We start from the raw sequence: 16,322 nt of genomic DNA, 5'->3' as shown, positions 1-16,322 counted from the left end.
CTCAGGAGACCGGAAGCGCAGCCAAGAAGACACACGCTCGGATCTTTATTGGGCTGGACACATCGCAAGCTTACTTAGGAGCTCTGAGGTCACCCGCACCCCCCAGGCCTTCCACCCCATCGCTCGTCAACCCTCAGGAACTTCCGGTTCCGCTTCCCCCAATCTGGCCGACTCGAGGCGCCTCGTGTAGTCCTGGATGGAGGCCTGAAAATGCTGTGTGTTGTTGAGGTCGGGCCGGCAGAGGATCACATAGCACTTGGGGAGGAAGTACCCACCGAAGCCGCCACTCAGGGTGGTCAGCCCCGCCAGCACGTTGACCACAGCCAGGTACCTGCCCTGGTAAACACTGGACATGGTGAAGAAGGTGATCCAGGAGACGAAGTAGAGGAGTAGGCTGAAGGTGACGCATTTGGCCTCGTTATAGTTCTCTGGCAGTTCCTTGCCCAGGTAGCTGCAGGTGAAGGTGCTGACTGAGAGGAGGGTGTTGTGGGTAAAAGCCAGGAGGAAGCCCACAGAGTTGGCCTGTGTGCACTCCAGCATCACCAGATCCCGGGATCTCTGGTACTCCCTGGTGGGCAGTGGCGTCCACACCACAAGCCATATGAGACAGATGAGCAAATGGACCATTGAGCTGACGATCACAAAGAGACCAGCACCGTGGTTTTGGGCCCAAGTGTGGTAGGATGTGGGGACCTTAGTGGAAAACTTGAAGATGATGACCAGCTGGAAGGAGCGGATGGTCAGGCAAGAAAGGAAGATGGCGAAACTCAAAGAGAAGAGGGGCTGGCGCAGCAAGCATGCGGGCACTGTGGGCTCTCCGAAGAAGCTGTAGAAGCTACAACTACCCGAGCCCAGGGATCCCAGCATGAGGAAGCAGAGCCTGCCCCCAGCTGACCTCACAACAGGCGTGTGAAGGTGCCAGGCAAACAGCCCCGCGGTCCCAACCAGCAGCAACAACAACAGAGTGTTAGCTGCTAGTAGCAACAAAGAGATGGGTTCATGCCAGCTCAAGAACACCACGGTGCGTGGGAAGCAGGCCGGGCTTGCCTCTGGTGCCCATTCTTCTTTTCCACAAGGCTGGCAGAGGTGAAGGTCTGAAAGGGAAGACAAGGTTCCTTTGAGCCAGGTGACCATTGAGAAGGCAAGGAATGGGGAAAGGAACTCCTGCCAGGTGCCTGGGGAGTTTAGTTGTACCTCAACAGGTAGGCCTTCTAGAACAGCCCCAGGCCAAGCATTTCCCCGAAAGGCCTGTATTAATTACAGACTGGAGAAACATGCATCAGTTTTGTATGGCTCATGATCCCAAAGGAGGATTACAAACAGCCTTACACTGGTGTCTCTGTCCACATGCCAGCGAGGCTGTGAACCAGTGAGAGTCACCAACCCTAAAATAAAGCACTTTTGTCTCTCTCCAGCACATCCACTAACCAAATCCACCTTCAGAGCTTTGAGATGTCTTGGCTCTCTGGTGACAAAGACATCTCCATCTCCACAGAGATACAAAAAGGAAAGAAAGCCCCAGAATCCAGCTCTGCACTGAGCTCATAGCTACCCAGTATGCTCGCTACTCTCCACTTTGAGTCACGAGATGGGACATGCCAGCTTCTTTCTGCTGCAGACATGCTAGTGGGTCTGAACCATTTAGTCTGAATCATTCAGGGGCTGAATCCCTTTGACATCCACCAGGGAAGGAACTTCAGATAAACAGCATGTACAAAGGGACCATTGGTATATCTGTTTGGATAAGGAGGTTGAATTCAGACCAGATCAATCTGAGGGAGCTGTGAGGGCTCTAAGAGAGGACACACCTAGGTCTGTCTGTAGTTTTCAAGTGGTTGCTTCTGCCTGATCAGAACTCAGCATGATGGCAGGTGTCCTCCAGCCTTTACCTAACTCACAGGAGGGCAATGAACTGGATCTGGAGCCAGCTGGTACGTGTAGACACCTGGGAGAAGTCCTTCCATCTGGTACAGACCCCAGGGATCTGAATCACTCACCACTCTTGTTGAGAAAGGTCCCGGCCTCACAGGGCACACACTCGAAGCAGCAGTGGTGGGGACCCATAACCACTCTGTGGTGCCCTTCAATACAGTCTCTGGTACACACAGATGTAGGCACCTATAAGAAGCCACACGTGTTCTGCGATCACACAGAGGGGCCCAAGTCAAAGGACAGCTCACACATGGAACAGGAAAGAGGCTCTCCATGCCTCTGCCCTCCAGGCTCCCTCTCAGGGTACAGCCCCTAGTCATATGAACTGACATCCAATTGGGCATCTGTTTATTAGCACATGCAGCTAGCATCCCTAACAGGACTGAGCAGAGAGCTAAGGCAGCCCGACCTCCGGGGGCCCCCTTGCTCCTCTGGTTAGGAATCTGGCACCGTGAGGAGGTCATCTGGTAAGTGATCACACCCTCATTACCTCATTCTTCTTCCCATGCCACTGGATTTTCGACTTATTTATGTGTAGCTGAACCGGAGACAATGAGGCAGAGCCAATGACCTTGAAGGTCCACTTGGGCCCAATCCAGTCCCAGGCGATGATGTTATAGTCACTTAGGGAGTCCCCGTAGTCATCGAATGTCACAGTGTCCTTTTGTAGAAGGAAATTCACCTTGTAGATCTGCTGCAGAAGCTGAGACAAACAGATCGTGAAGCTGCCACAGGTTACACACCCAGATAGCAGTGGAAGCAGGCCAAGGTCCTTGTGCTGGTAGTTCCAGCCCAGCTATGAAGGCATGGCCCTTTCTCAGAGTGCCCTCCCTCCTAGGAACCCCCTTGGCCTTGCTGACCAGCCTCCCAAGAGAGGAGACTTCCAATAAAGGACTCTTTTGCAGACACTGTAGCCTTTGACAGCTCAAGGACATGGTAAATAGGCGGCCAGGATCAGAGGGCAGAAAAATGTGGAGAAAGCCAGCCCTCCAGTCAGTGGCTCCTAGGGTAGCCAGAGTGCCTGCTTTCTCAGGACTGAATGTTCTGGATACAGGGACCTTGACAGGACTTCCTTACCTGCCATGGGTAGACTGGGCCCCTGGAACAAGTCCCAGAGCTGCAGCCCAGGAGCTGGTGGAGGCTGTGGGCCACAGCATACACTGCCTTGTACACATTGTAGGCTGCACTCCCAGAGAAGGCCCCGAGCCTGGGCATGCTGTGCACCATGAAAGTATGGCAGTCTCGGCACAACTGGTTGGTGTTGCACCTGGAGCCTTCGGGGCAAGGCCTGGGGGCACCCTTTTCTGCCTTGATATAAGCTTCTTCAAATGCCTTCAGGCCACGGACAGACCTCTGCTGGATGGCCACACCCAGCACCATCCCAATGCCCTGGATCCCAGGCACTTGGGTGATGTGCGTGGAGATGGCCCAGTCTTCAGAGGCGATCCACACCTTGCTGGTCAGGTTGGTCAGCACCACGGTCTGGAAGAACACTCCAGCCAGGTGCCGGTTAGAGAAGACCACAACCACGGTGGTCTTGACTTGGGCCAGGTGGTGCATCATGCTCTGCATCCTCGGGTCGCCCACCTGGGCAGAGAAAGGCACGATGTCCTTGTAGGCGATGCAGATGCCCCTCGGTGTGGCCAGTTCCTCCAGCGCCTGAACCCCCAGCTGCCCGTAGTAGCCGTAGCTGCCAATGAGTGAGATCCAAACCCACCCAAAGCTCTGCAGCAGCTGCACCATGACCTCCACCTGGTACTTATCGCTGGGGATGGTGCGCAGGAAAGAGGGGTACTGGGCCTTCGAGCCGAGTATCATGCTGCTGGCCTCATAGCTGATCTGTGGGGGAGGGCTGCAGTGAGACCATCATCATCGACCTCGACTAAAGCCCACGCTTCCAATGCCCAACCTCTGCAGGGATGATGGAGATCAGGAGAGCCAGTCCCACCAGGGAGTTCTAGAAGAAGTGGACCAAGTGGAAGGACACTGAGAAAAACATGCTCGATTGGCAGAGGTCAGAGCAGAGAAGAGGCCTGAACGCTCAAGCTGAGGGGCTCACTTCCACCCTGTACTCTGTGGGGAGCCCCTAAGGCTCACCCTGAGAAGTGACATGTTCAGATTCACATTTGAGGAGCATATATCCAACTCTAGTGAAGAATGTGCTGGAACAGGCTCCAGACTGGGGGTGGGGGTGTGGAATCACCTGGATGAGGGATAGCAGTGGTCTGTAAAAGGTTTAAAATATTTATAATTTTTTATGGGTGTGTATGTTTTGCCTGTACATATGTAAGTGTACCACATGCATGCAATGCCCATACAGACCAGAAGAGGGTGTCAGATCCCCTGGAACTGGAGTTACAGATGGTTGTTAGTCACCATGTGGGAACAGGGAATCAAACCCAGGTCCTCTGGAAGAACAGCAGGCATTCTTAACCACTGAGCCATCTCTCCAGCCCCAAAGGTGAGATTTAACTAGGTGTGGCCTAGTAGTCCTTGCACTCAGAAGGTGGAGGCTACTCTACTATGTAGTAAGTAGGAGGCCCACCTGTGTCTTACAAAGAAAAAGCAAATATAGGTGAATGATAAATCTGAAGAGAAACTGGAGTTTGATGGTGATGGTCTGTCTAAAACCTGTGGCAGAAGAGAGGGAGGGAGAGGCCTCAGCAACAAGGGCACATGGGGTGGGGGGGAGCAGGAGAGGAGGCAGGACTTCAGGGTCTCCAGTCTGAGTAGAGATGATGATGCTCCATCTGCCTGGTGGGGTCAAGTGGACCATAGTGGGGCTGCAGGGGAAAAAAGGCTCAACACGAAGCTGCTGGTACTAGAGGTGCAGAAGTCAGGTGAGTAGCTCACGCTCCCTCGAAAGTCAGAATACATGGTGTCCGTGGCCTGTTAGGACTGAGAGGGGAGAGGCAGGCAAGGGGCATCACTGGCTGCCTCAGGGGGCACCTCCAAGAGACCCAGAGGAGCTGTGAGTCAGGGAAGAGCAAGGGGCATAGATGCCGAGGAGTGCCGTCCAAGGAGTGGCCAGAAAGGTAACGAAATGGTGTAAGGTACAGGGCTGAGACAGGCTCATCAGATGTGGAGATATAGACAGTGCTCCGGCTCACAGCCAGAACTCTGAGAACTGTGTGAAGGACAGGATCCAAGGTGAGCTTAGGTGCAGAAAGGGCAGAACTAGGTGGGGCAGAGCTCTGCACGGAGCAGCAAATGGGGGAGGGGATCCTTCTAGAATGCTGAGACAGACTGCCAAGGACAGAGGGGCCATTACTATGGGACTCCAGGTGAGGGCACTCCCACCCACCTGGTAGGGAAGAAAGGGCAGGTGAAGGGTGACTAGATGGCAGCCCTTTTAAGGAGAATGGGTTTCCCACGAGGCAGGACACTGTGGAAGCAGCCCTTGGAGAGGCCAGCAGGAACAGTGTGGGGAGGGGGTGGGACCCCTGCAGTGTGTGTGGCTAGACTGCAGGGACTGCCCAGAGATAAGGGAGCCAGCCTAGCCTCAGAGGACAGCAGCTCCCACCACCCCGCCTCCATCCTAGCCCATACTGGACTTGTGGCTGGGGAGTCCCTGAGGGTCAGCTTACCAGGGGCATCATGAAAGGGCCCAGCAGGGCAGCAGTGGTAATAACGTGGTCGGTGTTGTCAGGCCCAATAATTGCCAGCACCTTGGAGGAATAGCTGTAGAGGTCTTCCTGTAGCTCTATGAGGTGAGTCCCCTGCAGGGCGAGCACATTCAGGATGGCATACACGTTGGCAGACTCTGAGCACACGTCATACAACTCGTACCCCAAGGTGATGTTGGGCAGCAGGGCTGTAGAGTTGTTTATCTCCTCAATGCTGAATCTCATGGCCTGGAAGAGGTGGTAGCCATGGCCATTGAAGCTGCCGGGTCTGCGGGAAAAGCCCAGCTAGAGCTAAGAAGGTGGAGGGTTGAGACTCTCTGGCCTCCCAGCATCCCACTGGGGACAGAAGGAAACCTCTGAGGTCCTCTGTCCAGGCCTATGCAGCTGGGACCTCAGTGTGGCCTCTGAAATACATGTTCAGTTCCAGGAGGGGTTAGCAGCCCTAGAGAGAGGTGAAGGCCATGTTGGACAAGTGCCACATAACCAGGCCTCCTATGGGTAAGAATACCAGCATCCTGCAAGTTATCCTCTCACCTTCACACTGCTACATACACACACACACACATGCACCACACACAAATAAATGTAACAAATTTTTTTTAAAAAGAAGTTGGGCATGTTGGTGCACGCCTTTAATCCCACACTCGGGAGGCAGAAGCAGGTGGGTATCTGAGTTTGAGGCCAGCCTGGTCTACATAGAGAGTACCAGGCCAGCCAGTATGGGGAGGGTCGCTTGACCCCCGGCGTGGTGTGTGCGGGCACCCTGGGGTCTCCGCCACACCTGGCTAATCCCGGCGTGAGTCTGGCTGCAGGCGATGTGGGGAGCGCGCCTGGGCTCCCGGGCGCACTCACTCTGGATGTGGCCCAGGGTCAGGTGTACGTGCACTCTCCCGCCGTGGTTCTGGTCCCGCTGGCTAGCTAGCGGCTGGCGGGCCTGGCCGGCTGCGCCTCTCTGGAGACGGCAGGTGTAAAGACTTCTCTGATGCTGGCTGTAGCTGATAGCTACACACTTCTCTGGAGCGGAGAGCTTCTTCTGCTACTAGAGTATTATCTAGTCGGGATCCCGCCTCTATTACACCCTTGTGCCCTTCCTCAGGATTGCGGAGTCCTGGCCAGTGAACTCCACAGGGAAGAAACACGGAGGCGGCGAAAGCTAGGATATCCGTGGGTCGGTAACGGAGAGTGCTGCTCTCCGGTGAGATCAGGTCGCCGGTAGTAAGACACAGGACTCAAGGCACGGCTTAGTCTGTGTTTACTGCTTTATTGTATCTCTGCTCCTTGCTGTCCAGCTCTCTGCTGATCCAGCTTTCTGGGACCCAGTCTCTGGCCTGATCTCCCAGTCTCTGGCCTGATCTCCGACTATTAAGAGAAGACTAGCATATTTATATACCATGGGGGTAGTGGTAAAAGCTTTTAGATACTTTGTGAGATATTCTATTTACATGTGGAAGTGGGTTTCTGCTAGACTATTGTCCACCTGTAAAAACCACACACAGGAAGGCATGGTATGCATAGAGCCAAAGGCCATGTTTATGTCAAGGCATCTGTGGTGGCCACTTCAAAGGGAGAGACGGGAAAGATGCCAGAAAGCACCTTGCTATGAAAAGGAGCCCGCGGCACATTCCCCGAGCTGCATGAGCTGTCCGGTGTGAAGGGGCTTCGACTTTTGCATAACAGAGGTCTCCCAACAAGCCAGGGCTACACAGTGTTTTGTAAAAAACTAAATAAGGGGCTGGAGAGCTGGCTCAGTGGTTACAAGCCCTGGCTGCTCTTGCACAGGACTCAGGTTCAGTTCCTAGCACCCAAGTGGCAGCTAACACTGTAATTTCAGTTCCAAGGGATTCGATGCCCCTTTTGGTCTCTGCAGGTACTGTATGACAGGGGCACTTACATACATGCAGGCACAGCACTAATACACACAAAATACAAATAAACTTAAAAACTAAAGAGAACCCTGCTTAAAATGTGGGTGGAACCACATATGAAGTCATATAGCTGAAGTGGGAGTTGCAAGAACCTTGGCAACAGAGAAAGGTCTCTGGGGGACTGGAGAGATGGCTCAGCTGTTAAGAGCACTGGCTGCTTTTGCAGAGGACCTGGGTTCGAATCCCAGCACCCACATGACAGCTAACAACTCCAGTCCCAGGGGATCCAACACCCTCTTCTGACCTCCTTGGGTATTACATGAGAAGGGTGCACTTACATACATGCAGGCAATACACTCAGACACATAAAGTAAAAATAAATAAAAGCTGAGCTTGGTGTGCAAGCCTTTAATCCCAGCACTCAGGAGGCAGAGGCAGGGTATCTCTGTGCATTCAAGGCCAGCCTGGTCTACATAGTGAGTTCCAGGCCAGCTGGAGTTACAGGGAGATGCTGTTTCAAAAAGACCAAAAAATAAATATTTTTAAAAACGTTTCTGAATGGGGGTAGGGAGAGATGGCTCAGCAGTTAAGAGCAAGGACTGCTCTTGCAGAGGACCCGGATTCGATTGATTCCCAGCACCCACATGGCGGCTACTAACTTTCCTTAACTCCAGTTCCAGGGGAATCCAAAGCCCTCTTCTGACCCGCGGCATTGCAGGACATGGGTGCACTCACATACATGCAAGCAATACACTCATAAAATAAAATAGGCCGGGCGTGGTGGCCCACACCTTTAATCCCAGCACTCAGGAGGGAGAGGCAGGCAGATCTCTGTGAGTTCAAGGCCAGCCTGGTCTACATAGTGAATTCTAGGACAGCTGGGGCTACAGGGAGACACTGTCTCAAAAAGACCAATAAATAAATAAATAAATAAAATATTAAAGAAAAAAAACGTTTCTGAAAAATGCAGTGACCAAAAATTGATTTAAAATCAAACACAATGACTCCAAGGTATTTCTGGGAACACTCACCCATGTTATTGAACTGGCTCAGCGAACTTCCCTAAGTTACTCCATTTTGTTCAGAGCCATTTCAGCAGCAACTTTGCTCCACCAGAAGGAAAAGGGGGGCAACCTTGGGCCTTGGAAAATTGCCCTCGCCATGAATCACGGAATGTGCTCTGCAAAATGCTCTGAGCCAGGTACATGGACTAGTGCAGGAGGCTCATGAGCTCAGTCATCCCTCACTGACCACTGAACAGACAGATCTGGAACCTGGTGATTGGAGTTGAGTTCACAGACATCAGGCACCTAACCTTGAACCCAAGTGGGCTGGTCCGTATCCGATCATCTTGCTGACTTCAACTGCTGTTAAGGTTGTCGGACGTGCCCACTGGAGTCACCGTTCCCAAGTTAAGAGAGCCCATCTGGACCACATTCCTCAAACATGGACAGTAAAAAGAACAGACAATCCCCTCAAGGTCAGACTGGTGAAAAAAAATCTTAATTCTTATATTCTCCTTCTGGATAATAAAAACTGTTACTGGGTACAGTGACTGAAATCCCCATGAGCCATCCCCTGATAATTGGGTATTAAAAAGAACTTCAGATGGTAAGATCTTAGCCACTTCCTACTGTGTCAGAGCCACCCCCTATTACATATGCTAATTCCCACAGTGTTTCACGATGGGACCCCCCTGAATTATATGTCTTTGCTCTATACATATGAGTTTTTCAATGCTACTGAACCAAGTCTCACAAGAGACTGCTGGCTGTGCTTGCACCCTAGACCTCCTTACTATATAGGAATAGGAGCAGGTATAGTGGGTGCCACAGGAATAGGGACCGCTGCACTTATAAAAGGGGAAGCAAATTTTAAAGCTCTCACCCAGCAAATAAATCTAGATTTAAAGGATATGGAACATCAAATTAAAAATTTGACTTATTCCCTCAACTCATTAGGCTGAGGTGGTGTTATAAAATCGCTAAGGGCTAAATCTTGTTTTCATGCAACAAGAAGGATTATGCATGACACTAGGTAAAAAATGCTGTTTATATGCCTAATAGGTCAAAGAATTAACGTTACTCACAACAGGAGTGGGGAATGAACTGGCTCAGCAAACTTGCCTGAGTTACTCCATTTTGTTCAGAGCCATTTCAGCAGCAACTTTGCTCCACCAGAAGGAAAAAGGGGGCAACCTTGGGCCTTGGAAAATTGCCCTCGCCATGAATCACGGAATGTGCTAATTCCAGACATTATATTTTTGCTAACCAGCTTGTTTTCGCTTCTGTAACCTGCTTGCTGCCTTGGGTCGCCCTGACACAGGGCATAAGACCACCCTTGTTATTCTGTTATTGCACGACCACCTAGAGGTTATTTACCTTGACTGTCTTATTTTACTTGTTATGACTAAAGCAGTTGGCTAGTTTTTAATGTCACAAAGTTGAGTGCCAAGTTATATGACTGTATCACTTGTCTGTACAATGATTGGTTGTTAATAGAATCAAAATACTGCTATGTTGTACAAACCTGATTGGTTCACAAATGTCCTGTTTTAATAATAATTCTGTAATCCTATAAAAACTCTGACCTGACAATCACCAGGGCTGCTTCTACTCCCAAGATAGACAGCCCGGCCGGTCGAAAATTAAAATTTACCTTGCTATTTTTCTTAAAGTGGTGTTGGTGATTTTTTTAAGAACTCTGTCCTATAACAGTTGTTTGTTTGTTTGTTTGTTTGTTTGTTTGTTTGAGACGGGCTCTCACTATGTAACCCTGGCTGGCCTGGAACTCACTATGTCGACCAGAGATCCGCCCACCTCTGCTAAAATTCAAGGGATTAAAGGTATGTACCTGCACCACCATGCCTGGCTCATGCCTGTTTCTAAAGAGGAGCTTCCAAATTATACAAGCTCTCAACTTCTGAAAACCTGGATGTGAACCTGGGACACTTATCTAGTAAGATCCTTAACAGCAGTGTGGAGAAGCATTTATGTGATCAAAAAGAGAGAGAGGGACACAGCCACCTCACCAGGAGCCAGGATCAGGGAGATGAGCAAGCACTAGGGGGTGATTATTTGGCTCCCACAACACAGTATAAGGGGACAAATGATGAGGTTTAGGAGATGGAGTCCAGTGTGTAGCAGCGGGTCTTGGGAGGGGGTGAGTGGCAGCATCTCTATGACCTCAGTGTTTAGATCTGTTTAGACCCCAGAGCTCAAGATGCGTTCCTGGCATGACCTCCTGGTGCCCTCTTGGATTTAATGCCCTTATGAGTTGACTAATTTTAAAGTTACAAGGTTGATTGCCAAGTTATATGACTATATCACTTGTCTGTATAATGATTGGTTGTTGATGAATAGAGTCAAAATTCTGCTATGTTGTACAAACCTGATCGGTTCACAAATGTCCTGTTTTAATAATAATTCTGTAATCCTATAAAAACTCTGACCTGACAATTATCAGGGCTGCTTCTACTCCCGAGATAGACAGCCCGGCCGGTTGAAAATTAAAATTTACCTTGCTATTTTTCTTAAAGTGGTGTTGGTGATTTTTTTACGAACTCTGTCCTATAACAGTTATGGTTCCAAACTTCACTGAACCTTTGGCTACAAACATATGTGTATACTTTGCTGTGCATATGCTGCCATGTCACGCCCACACCAGTGCAAGCTGCCTGAAACCTTGGCTCCCTCTAAAAATGCAGCCTATGTTTTCTGTTTTTCATTGTTTGTTTTGTTCTGGTCTTTTTGAGACAGGGTCTCCTTGTAGCCCCAGCTGACCTGGAACTTGCTATGTAGACCAGGCTGGCCTTGAACTCACAGAGAGCTGCGTTTCAAGAGCTGGAATTAAAGGCATTTGCTACCACGGTCTGTTTTTTATTATTTTTGTGAGGGGAAGGAGGACTATGTTTTGAAATGCAGAGCTTTCATTATACATACAAAGATTTTTAATAAATGTTTTATTTGTAAATTTATTTATTTTTAATATTTTATTATTTTTATTTTATGTGTAAGAGTGTATTGCCTACATGTGTTAAGTGCACCTGTGTTGCGCAATGCCCATGAAGGTCAGAACAGTTCGTGCTCTTAACCGCTAAGCCATCTCTCCAGTCCAGCCCCCATACCTGGCAATTTTCTATTCTTTTTTTAAGATTTTATTCTTCTTTTATGTGTATGAGTGTATAAGTGCACCCATGTCCTACAATGCCCACAGATGTCAGAAGAGGGTGTCGAATTCCCCTGGAACTGGAGTTACAGTTGATAGTTGTCATGTGGGTGCCAGGAATCAAATCCAGGTCTTCCTCTGCAAGAGCTGTCAGTGCTCTTAACCACTGAACCATTTTTCCTGCCCAAAAAGTATTTTATTATTATTTGTTTTGGTTTGGTTTTTTGTTTTGGTTTTGAGACAGGGTCTCCCTGCAGCCCCAGGTGTCCTGGAAAACTCTATATGGACCAGGCTGGCCTCAAACTAACAAAGATCCATCTGTCTCTGCCTCCCAGGTGCTGGGACTAAAGGCGTGGGCCACCATGCCCTGCAGAATGTTTGGTTTGGTTTTTTGTTTTTTGGTCTTTTTGAGACAGGGTCTCCCTGTAGCTCCAACTGCCTGGAACTCACTCTATAGACCAGGCTGGCCTCGAACTCACAGAGGATCCACCTGCCTCTGCCTCCTGAGTGCTGGGATTAAAGGCGTGCGCCACCATGCCTGGCAAATGTTTGGTTTTTAAATTTTCTATTTTAGTTGCTGACTTGAATTTCATTAAAAAAAAAAATCCGTTGGGGGCTGGAGAGATGGCTTAACAGTTCAGAGCACTGGCTGTTTTTGCAGAGGACCTAGGTTCAATTTCCAACACCCACATGGCAGCTAACAACTCTCCCTAACTCCAGTTCCAGGGGATCCAACCCCTCTTCTGTCATTTGTGGGCACTGCATGACATGGGTACATTTACATATGTGCAGGCAATACACTCATACACATAAAATAAAATAAAATTTAAAAAAATTCCTCAGTGAATTTCAGCTTGGCATTGGGACAGGATTTCTAGTAATTTCTGTAATGGCTCTAAACATATTTTTGCAATTTTAATCTACATGTGAAGTGGCATTCTCAGCACTGACACTCATAAATTCAACATATCAGTTCTGAAAAAACTTCTCATTAGTCTGCATGACTCCAAGTATATAAAATAGTTAAACAAGGGGGCTGGAGAGATGGCTCAGAGAGATGGCTGCTTTCACGAAAGACCCAGGATCGAATCCCACATGGTGGCTAACAACCGTCCATAACTCCAGTTCCAGGGGATCCGATGCCCTCTCTGTCCTCTTTCTCGGGCACCAGTGCACTTACACACAGGCAGGCATAACACTCATATGCATAAAAAAAAAAGATTTAAAAAAATAGGTAAATGGCTGGAGAGATGGCTCACCGGTTAAGAACACTGGCTGTTCTTGCAGAAGACCCAGGTTTGAATCCCAGCACCCACATGGCAGCTAACAACTAACTGTCCGTGACTCCAGTTCCAGGGGGATCCGATGGCCTCTTATGTCCTCCTTGGGCACTACACTGTGGGGACCTAAAGGCCCCACCTTGCATAGGTCCGAAAGGAAGTTACTGGGGGTGCAGCCTGGCTTGCTTTGAAAGTCTGAAGAATACTTCCACACCGCTGAGGAGTGCATGATCAGCAGGGACCATCCTTAAGATACACCCTGAGGAGGGGATTTCCAGGTGCCTTTATAAGCTCTGTAATACCTGCAATAAATGAGTCCCTGCTTGACTAGACTCCCCATTGCGCCTGAGTGTTCATGATACAAGGGGGGCGGCATGGACTGGCGAACAGCGTGCTTACTCATCCCTAATCATCACTACCCGGGGGTCGCTGGTTCAAACCCCCTGCACTGCACAACACGGGTGCACTTACCTACATGCAGGCAATACACGCATACACATAAAATAAAAATAATAAAAAAAAATTTTTTTGTCTTTTTGAGACAGGGTCTCCCTATAGCCCCAGCTGTCCTGGAAACTCACTATGTAGACCAGGCTGGCCTTGAACTCACGGAGATCCACCTGTTTCTACCTCCTGAATGCTGAGATTAAAGGTGTGCGCCACCATGCCCAGCTTAAAATAAAATATTTTTTAAAATATTAATCATGTCTCAAACACCTTCATAGTAACATCTAGACTGATATTTGACCCAACAACTCCGGGCACCATCACCTGGAAACTGACATGTAAAATTAACCATCTTTCCTGCCTCATGTGGTTCAACCAGCGCTGAGAGCCCTGCCCTGATGTTGGGAAATGCTGTCACAGAACCCTTCACTTCTATGAAGCCAACTTTGTGTCCTTCCTGAAACCTCTTTTCTTTTTTAAAAAAATATTTTTATTTTAGGGGTATGAGTGTTATGTCTACATGTGTGTAAGTGCACCTGTATTGTGCAATGCCTGTGGAGGTCAGAAGAAGGCATCAGATTCCCCCAGAACTGGAGTTATGGACAGTTGTCAGCTGCCATGTGGGTGCTGGGAATTGAACCCAGGTCCTCTGTAAGATCGGTCAGTGCTCTTAACTACTGAGCCATCTCTCCAGCCAGGAAACCTCTTTTCTTAAAATATTTTAATTTTTTTATGTGTATGAGTGTATTGCCTGTATAAGTGCACCTGTGTCCTCCAAAGACCCATGGAAAGCATCAGATCCCCTGGAACTGGAGTTATGGATAGTTGTTAGCCGCCATGGGGGTTCTGGGAATCAAACCCAGGTCCTCTGCAAAAGCAGCCAGTGCTCTTAACCACTGAGCCACCTCTCCAGCCCCCTGAAACCTCTTTTCAAAGCCCAAGTTTTCTTTTCCCAGTCTCTTATCTGCAGCTCTACTACACTTCCAAAGCACCTGCTGCCCTGTGTCTCCCTTTTCCACCCTGAGGGAACCACACTTGCCAGCTAGAGAGAAGCCAGGAAAAGACTTGACTGGAGTTACAACCCACCGTAACAGCAAGAACAAAATCATGGATTGCAATATCACAAAATAATATAATAAAGAATTAAATAGCATATTGCAATATAGACAGCCTTGCAAAGTAGGATCCGGTGGAAGGGTATAGCTATCGGCTTGACTGCAATCACTGTAGACTGATGGGGAAGGACAAGGGGCGGAACTCAGTGAGTGGCCCAGAAGCACCCAGCGGGGCCCTTGTAGCCACCACTTCCACTAAGGGATAGCTCTTGTTTTTTCTTCTTTTGAGTCAGGGTCTCTACCCCAAGCTGGCCTCAAATTCACTATATAGATGAGGATGATCTTGAACTTCTGATCTGTCTGCCTCCACCTCCCCAGTACTGGCATTACAGGCATTACCACCACACCCTGCTGATACAGTACTGGGCTAGAACGCCTGTATGCCAGGGGAGCTACTGCTAACTTCGCTCCATCCCCAGCCCACTGAGTGATCCCACTCACCTGTCACAACATGTCACATGGGGTCTGTGTCTCACCCGTAAACTGTCAGCATGGAGAGAGAACAGGCCTGCAAGGAGGTAATCTCCTGGAAGGTTGAAGCCGGGAGAGGATTCTGTCTTGTGGCAGCTGAAGGCCCAGCAGTAGGTGATGGAGAGCTGCAGGCTGATGAGGTTAGCCGCCCAGAGTAGCATGCTGACCAGATGTCCCTGTGCCCAGCATGGCCGAGCAGCCCCTCTGCGGAGGCTGGCTGCTTAAATACAGTGAATGACAGCTGCCCAGCTCCATGCCTTGAAAAGGGGTGGAACTGGGGAGCAGGCTGTTGGGCCTGGCTTTCCTGCCCTGTGGTCTCACACAGGAACTGGGCAGGGCAGGGGCGAGGATGCAAACCAGCCCCCCTCCGCGCGACCCCTTCTCTGGATGGTTGTGGGTTCGGTCTTTGTTCTGGTACCTTTGGTTTCACCTGGCTCAGGAGGAGAGTCCTGGCAATGGGGGCGGGGCAGGGAGGGTGGGGCACAGTTTCCCAGGGTGTACGGAAGGGCAGGGTTGTTACCTCCGAGCTGAAGGCTTTGTTTTGTTTTGTTTTGAGCAGCCTGGCCAGGCTGTTAACCAGGCTGGCCTCGAACTCAAGGCCTCAAGCCTGGGAGGAACAGACTACCTTAGAGGCTGTCACTACCTCCAACCGGCTACATAGTTTGGTAAATCTCACTTAGCAAACCTGAGACCAGGCTTTGAGTTGACACCCGGAGGCTCCCTGTTCAGACATTCAAAGTGAGAGCTAATAAATCACGGTTTAATCTTACTACCCAAGGTTGCTCCCCTCTCAGCCCAGAGACAAATGTATGCAAACTGACCACATGCAAATAGACTGGATTTGTTTAAAAGGCCAATCCTGAGGTTTTTTCTGCAGGAAGAAAAAAAAATCCGCAGGTGGATTTCCGGAGAGGTGGCCTTGCGGCTAAATCCGGGGCTTTAGGCTTGCCGGCTCCAGTGGGCCTGGGTGGGGCTTTTGCATAATGTAAATGAGTCTCTCATACGACCGCGAAGCCTCGGGGCGCTGAGCTCCCTGCTGTGCTACCGGGAGCGGTCAGCAGAGGGCGCCCGGAGCGCCAGGCCACGCCTCCCGGGGCGGGGCAACGGTGTCTCCCGAGATCCTCCGCGTCTCCCCAAAGCCGTCACATCTCGCGAGATCCTTCTGCGGGAGGCGACGCGGAGCGAGCATGGCTGACGCGGAGGTGATCCTCAGGCGGCCTCCGTGCCGCTCCCCCTCGTTGCTGGTCCGCAAGGCGCGGTCCCAGCTCCTCTTCAGCCGCCGAGCCCGTCGTCGGCTCGCGGCCCTGAGCCGGTGCGAGCGGCGGCGGCTGCGGCGGCGGCTGCTGCGGGCCCAGGCGGCCGGCGTTGACTGGAGGGCGGGCGTGAGCCTCAGCGCGCGCTCAGCTGCCGCCCGGAAGG

General features: G+C 50.3%; 2 protein-coding genes across 3 annotated transcripts in view; one reads left to right on the top strand and one right to left on the bottom strand.

Annotated features, from left to right (window-relative positions):
* Nucleotides 1–25: 25 nt before the first annotated feature.
* On the bottom strand, nt 26–15,784 carry Tas1r1 (taste 1 receptor member 1). Of its 2 annotated transcripts, none has more exons than XM_008822430.3 (6): nt 14,874–15,784; nt 5,520–5,826; nt 3,010–3,771; nt 2,423–2,635; nt 1,998–2,118; nt 26–1,094 (listed from the first exon to the last, which is right to left on the bottom strand). In XM_008822430.3, the coding sequence occupies exons 1-6, from the start codon at nt 15,062–15,064 to the stop codon at nt 127–129; spliced, it is 2,562 nt and encodes an 853-aa protein (XP_008820652.1). In that variant the 5' UTR covers nt 15,065–15,784; the 3' UTR covers nt 26–126. The 2 variants fall into 2 exon arrangements, with proteins under 2 accessions (XP_008820652.1, XP_017650917.1); XM_017795428.2 differs by having other exon boundaries at nt 5,520–5,651; nt 14,874–14,988.
* A 169-nt stretch (nt 15,785–15,953) lies between these two features.
* Nol9 (nucleolar protein 9) overlaps nt 15,954–16,322 on the top strand; it is a 17,186-nt gene continuing 16,817 nt past the window's right edge. The window contains exon 1 of the mRNA XM_029558299.1: nt 15,954–16,318. Within this exon, the coding sequence (XP_029414159.1) occupies nt 16,091–16,318 (228 nt within the window). The 5' untranslated portion in view covers nt 15,954–16,090. The remainder of the gene's footprint in view (nt 16,319–16,322) is intronic.

This window comes from Nannospalax galili, unplaced genomic scaffold (genome assembly GCF_000622305.1).
Source record: "Nannospalax galili isolate Female #2095 unplaced genomic scaffold, S.galili_v1.0 scaffold1488, whole genome shotgun sequence".
Taxonomy (NCBI): Eukaryota; Metazoa; Chordata; class Mammalia; order Rodentia; family Spalacidae; genus Nannospalax; species Nannospalax galili.
The sequence above is the reverse complement of the archived record's forward strand: the minus strand, read 5'-3'. Positions and strand labels throughout refer to the sequence as shown.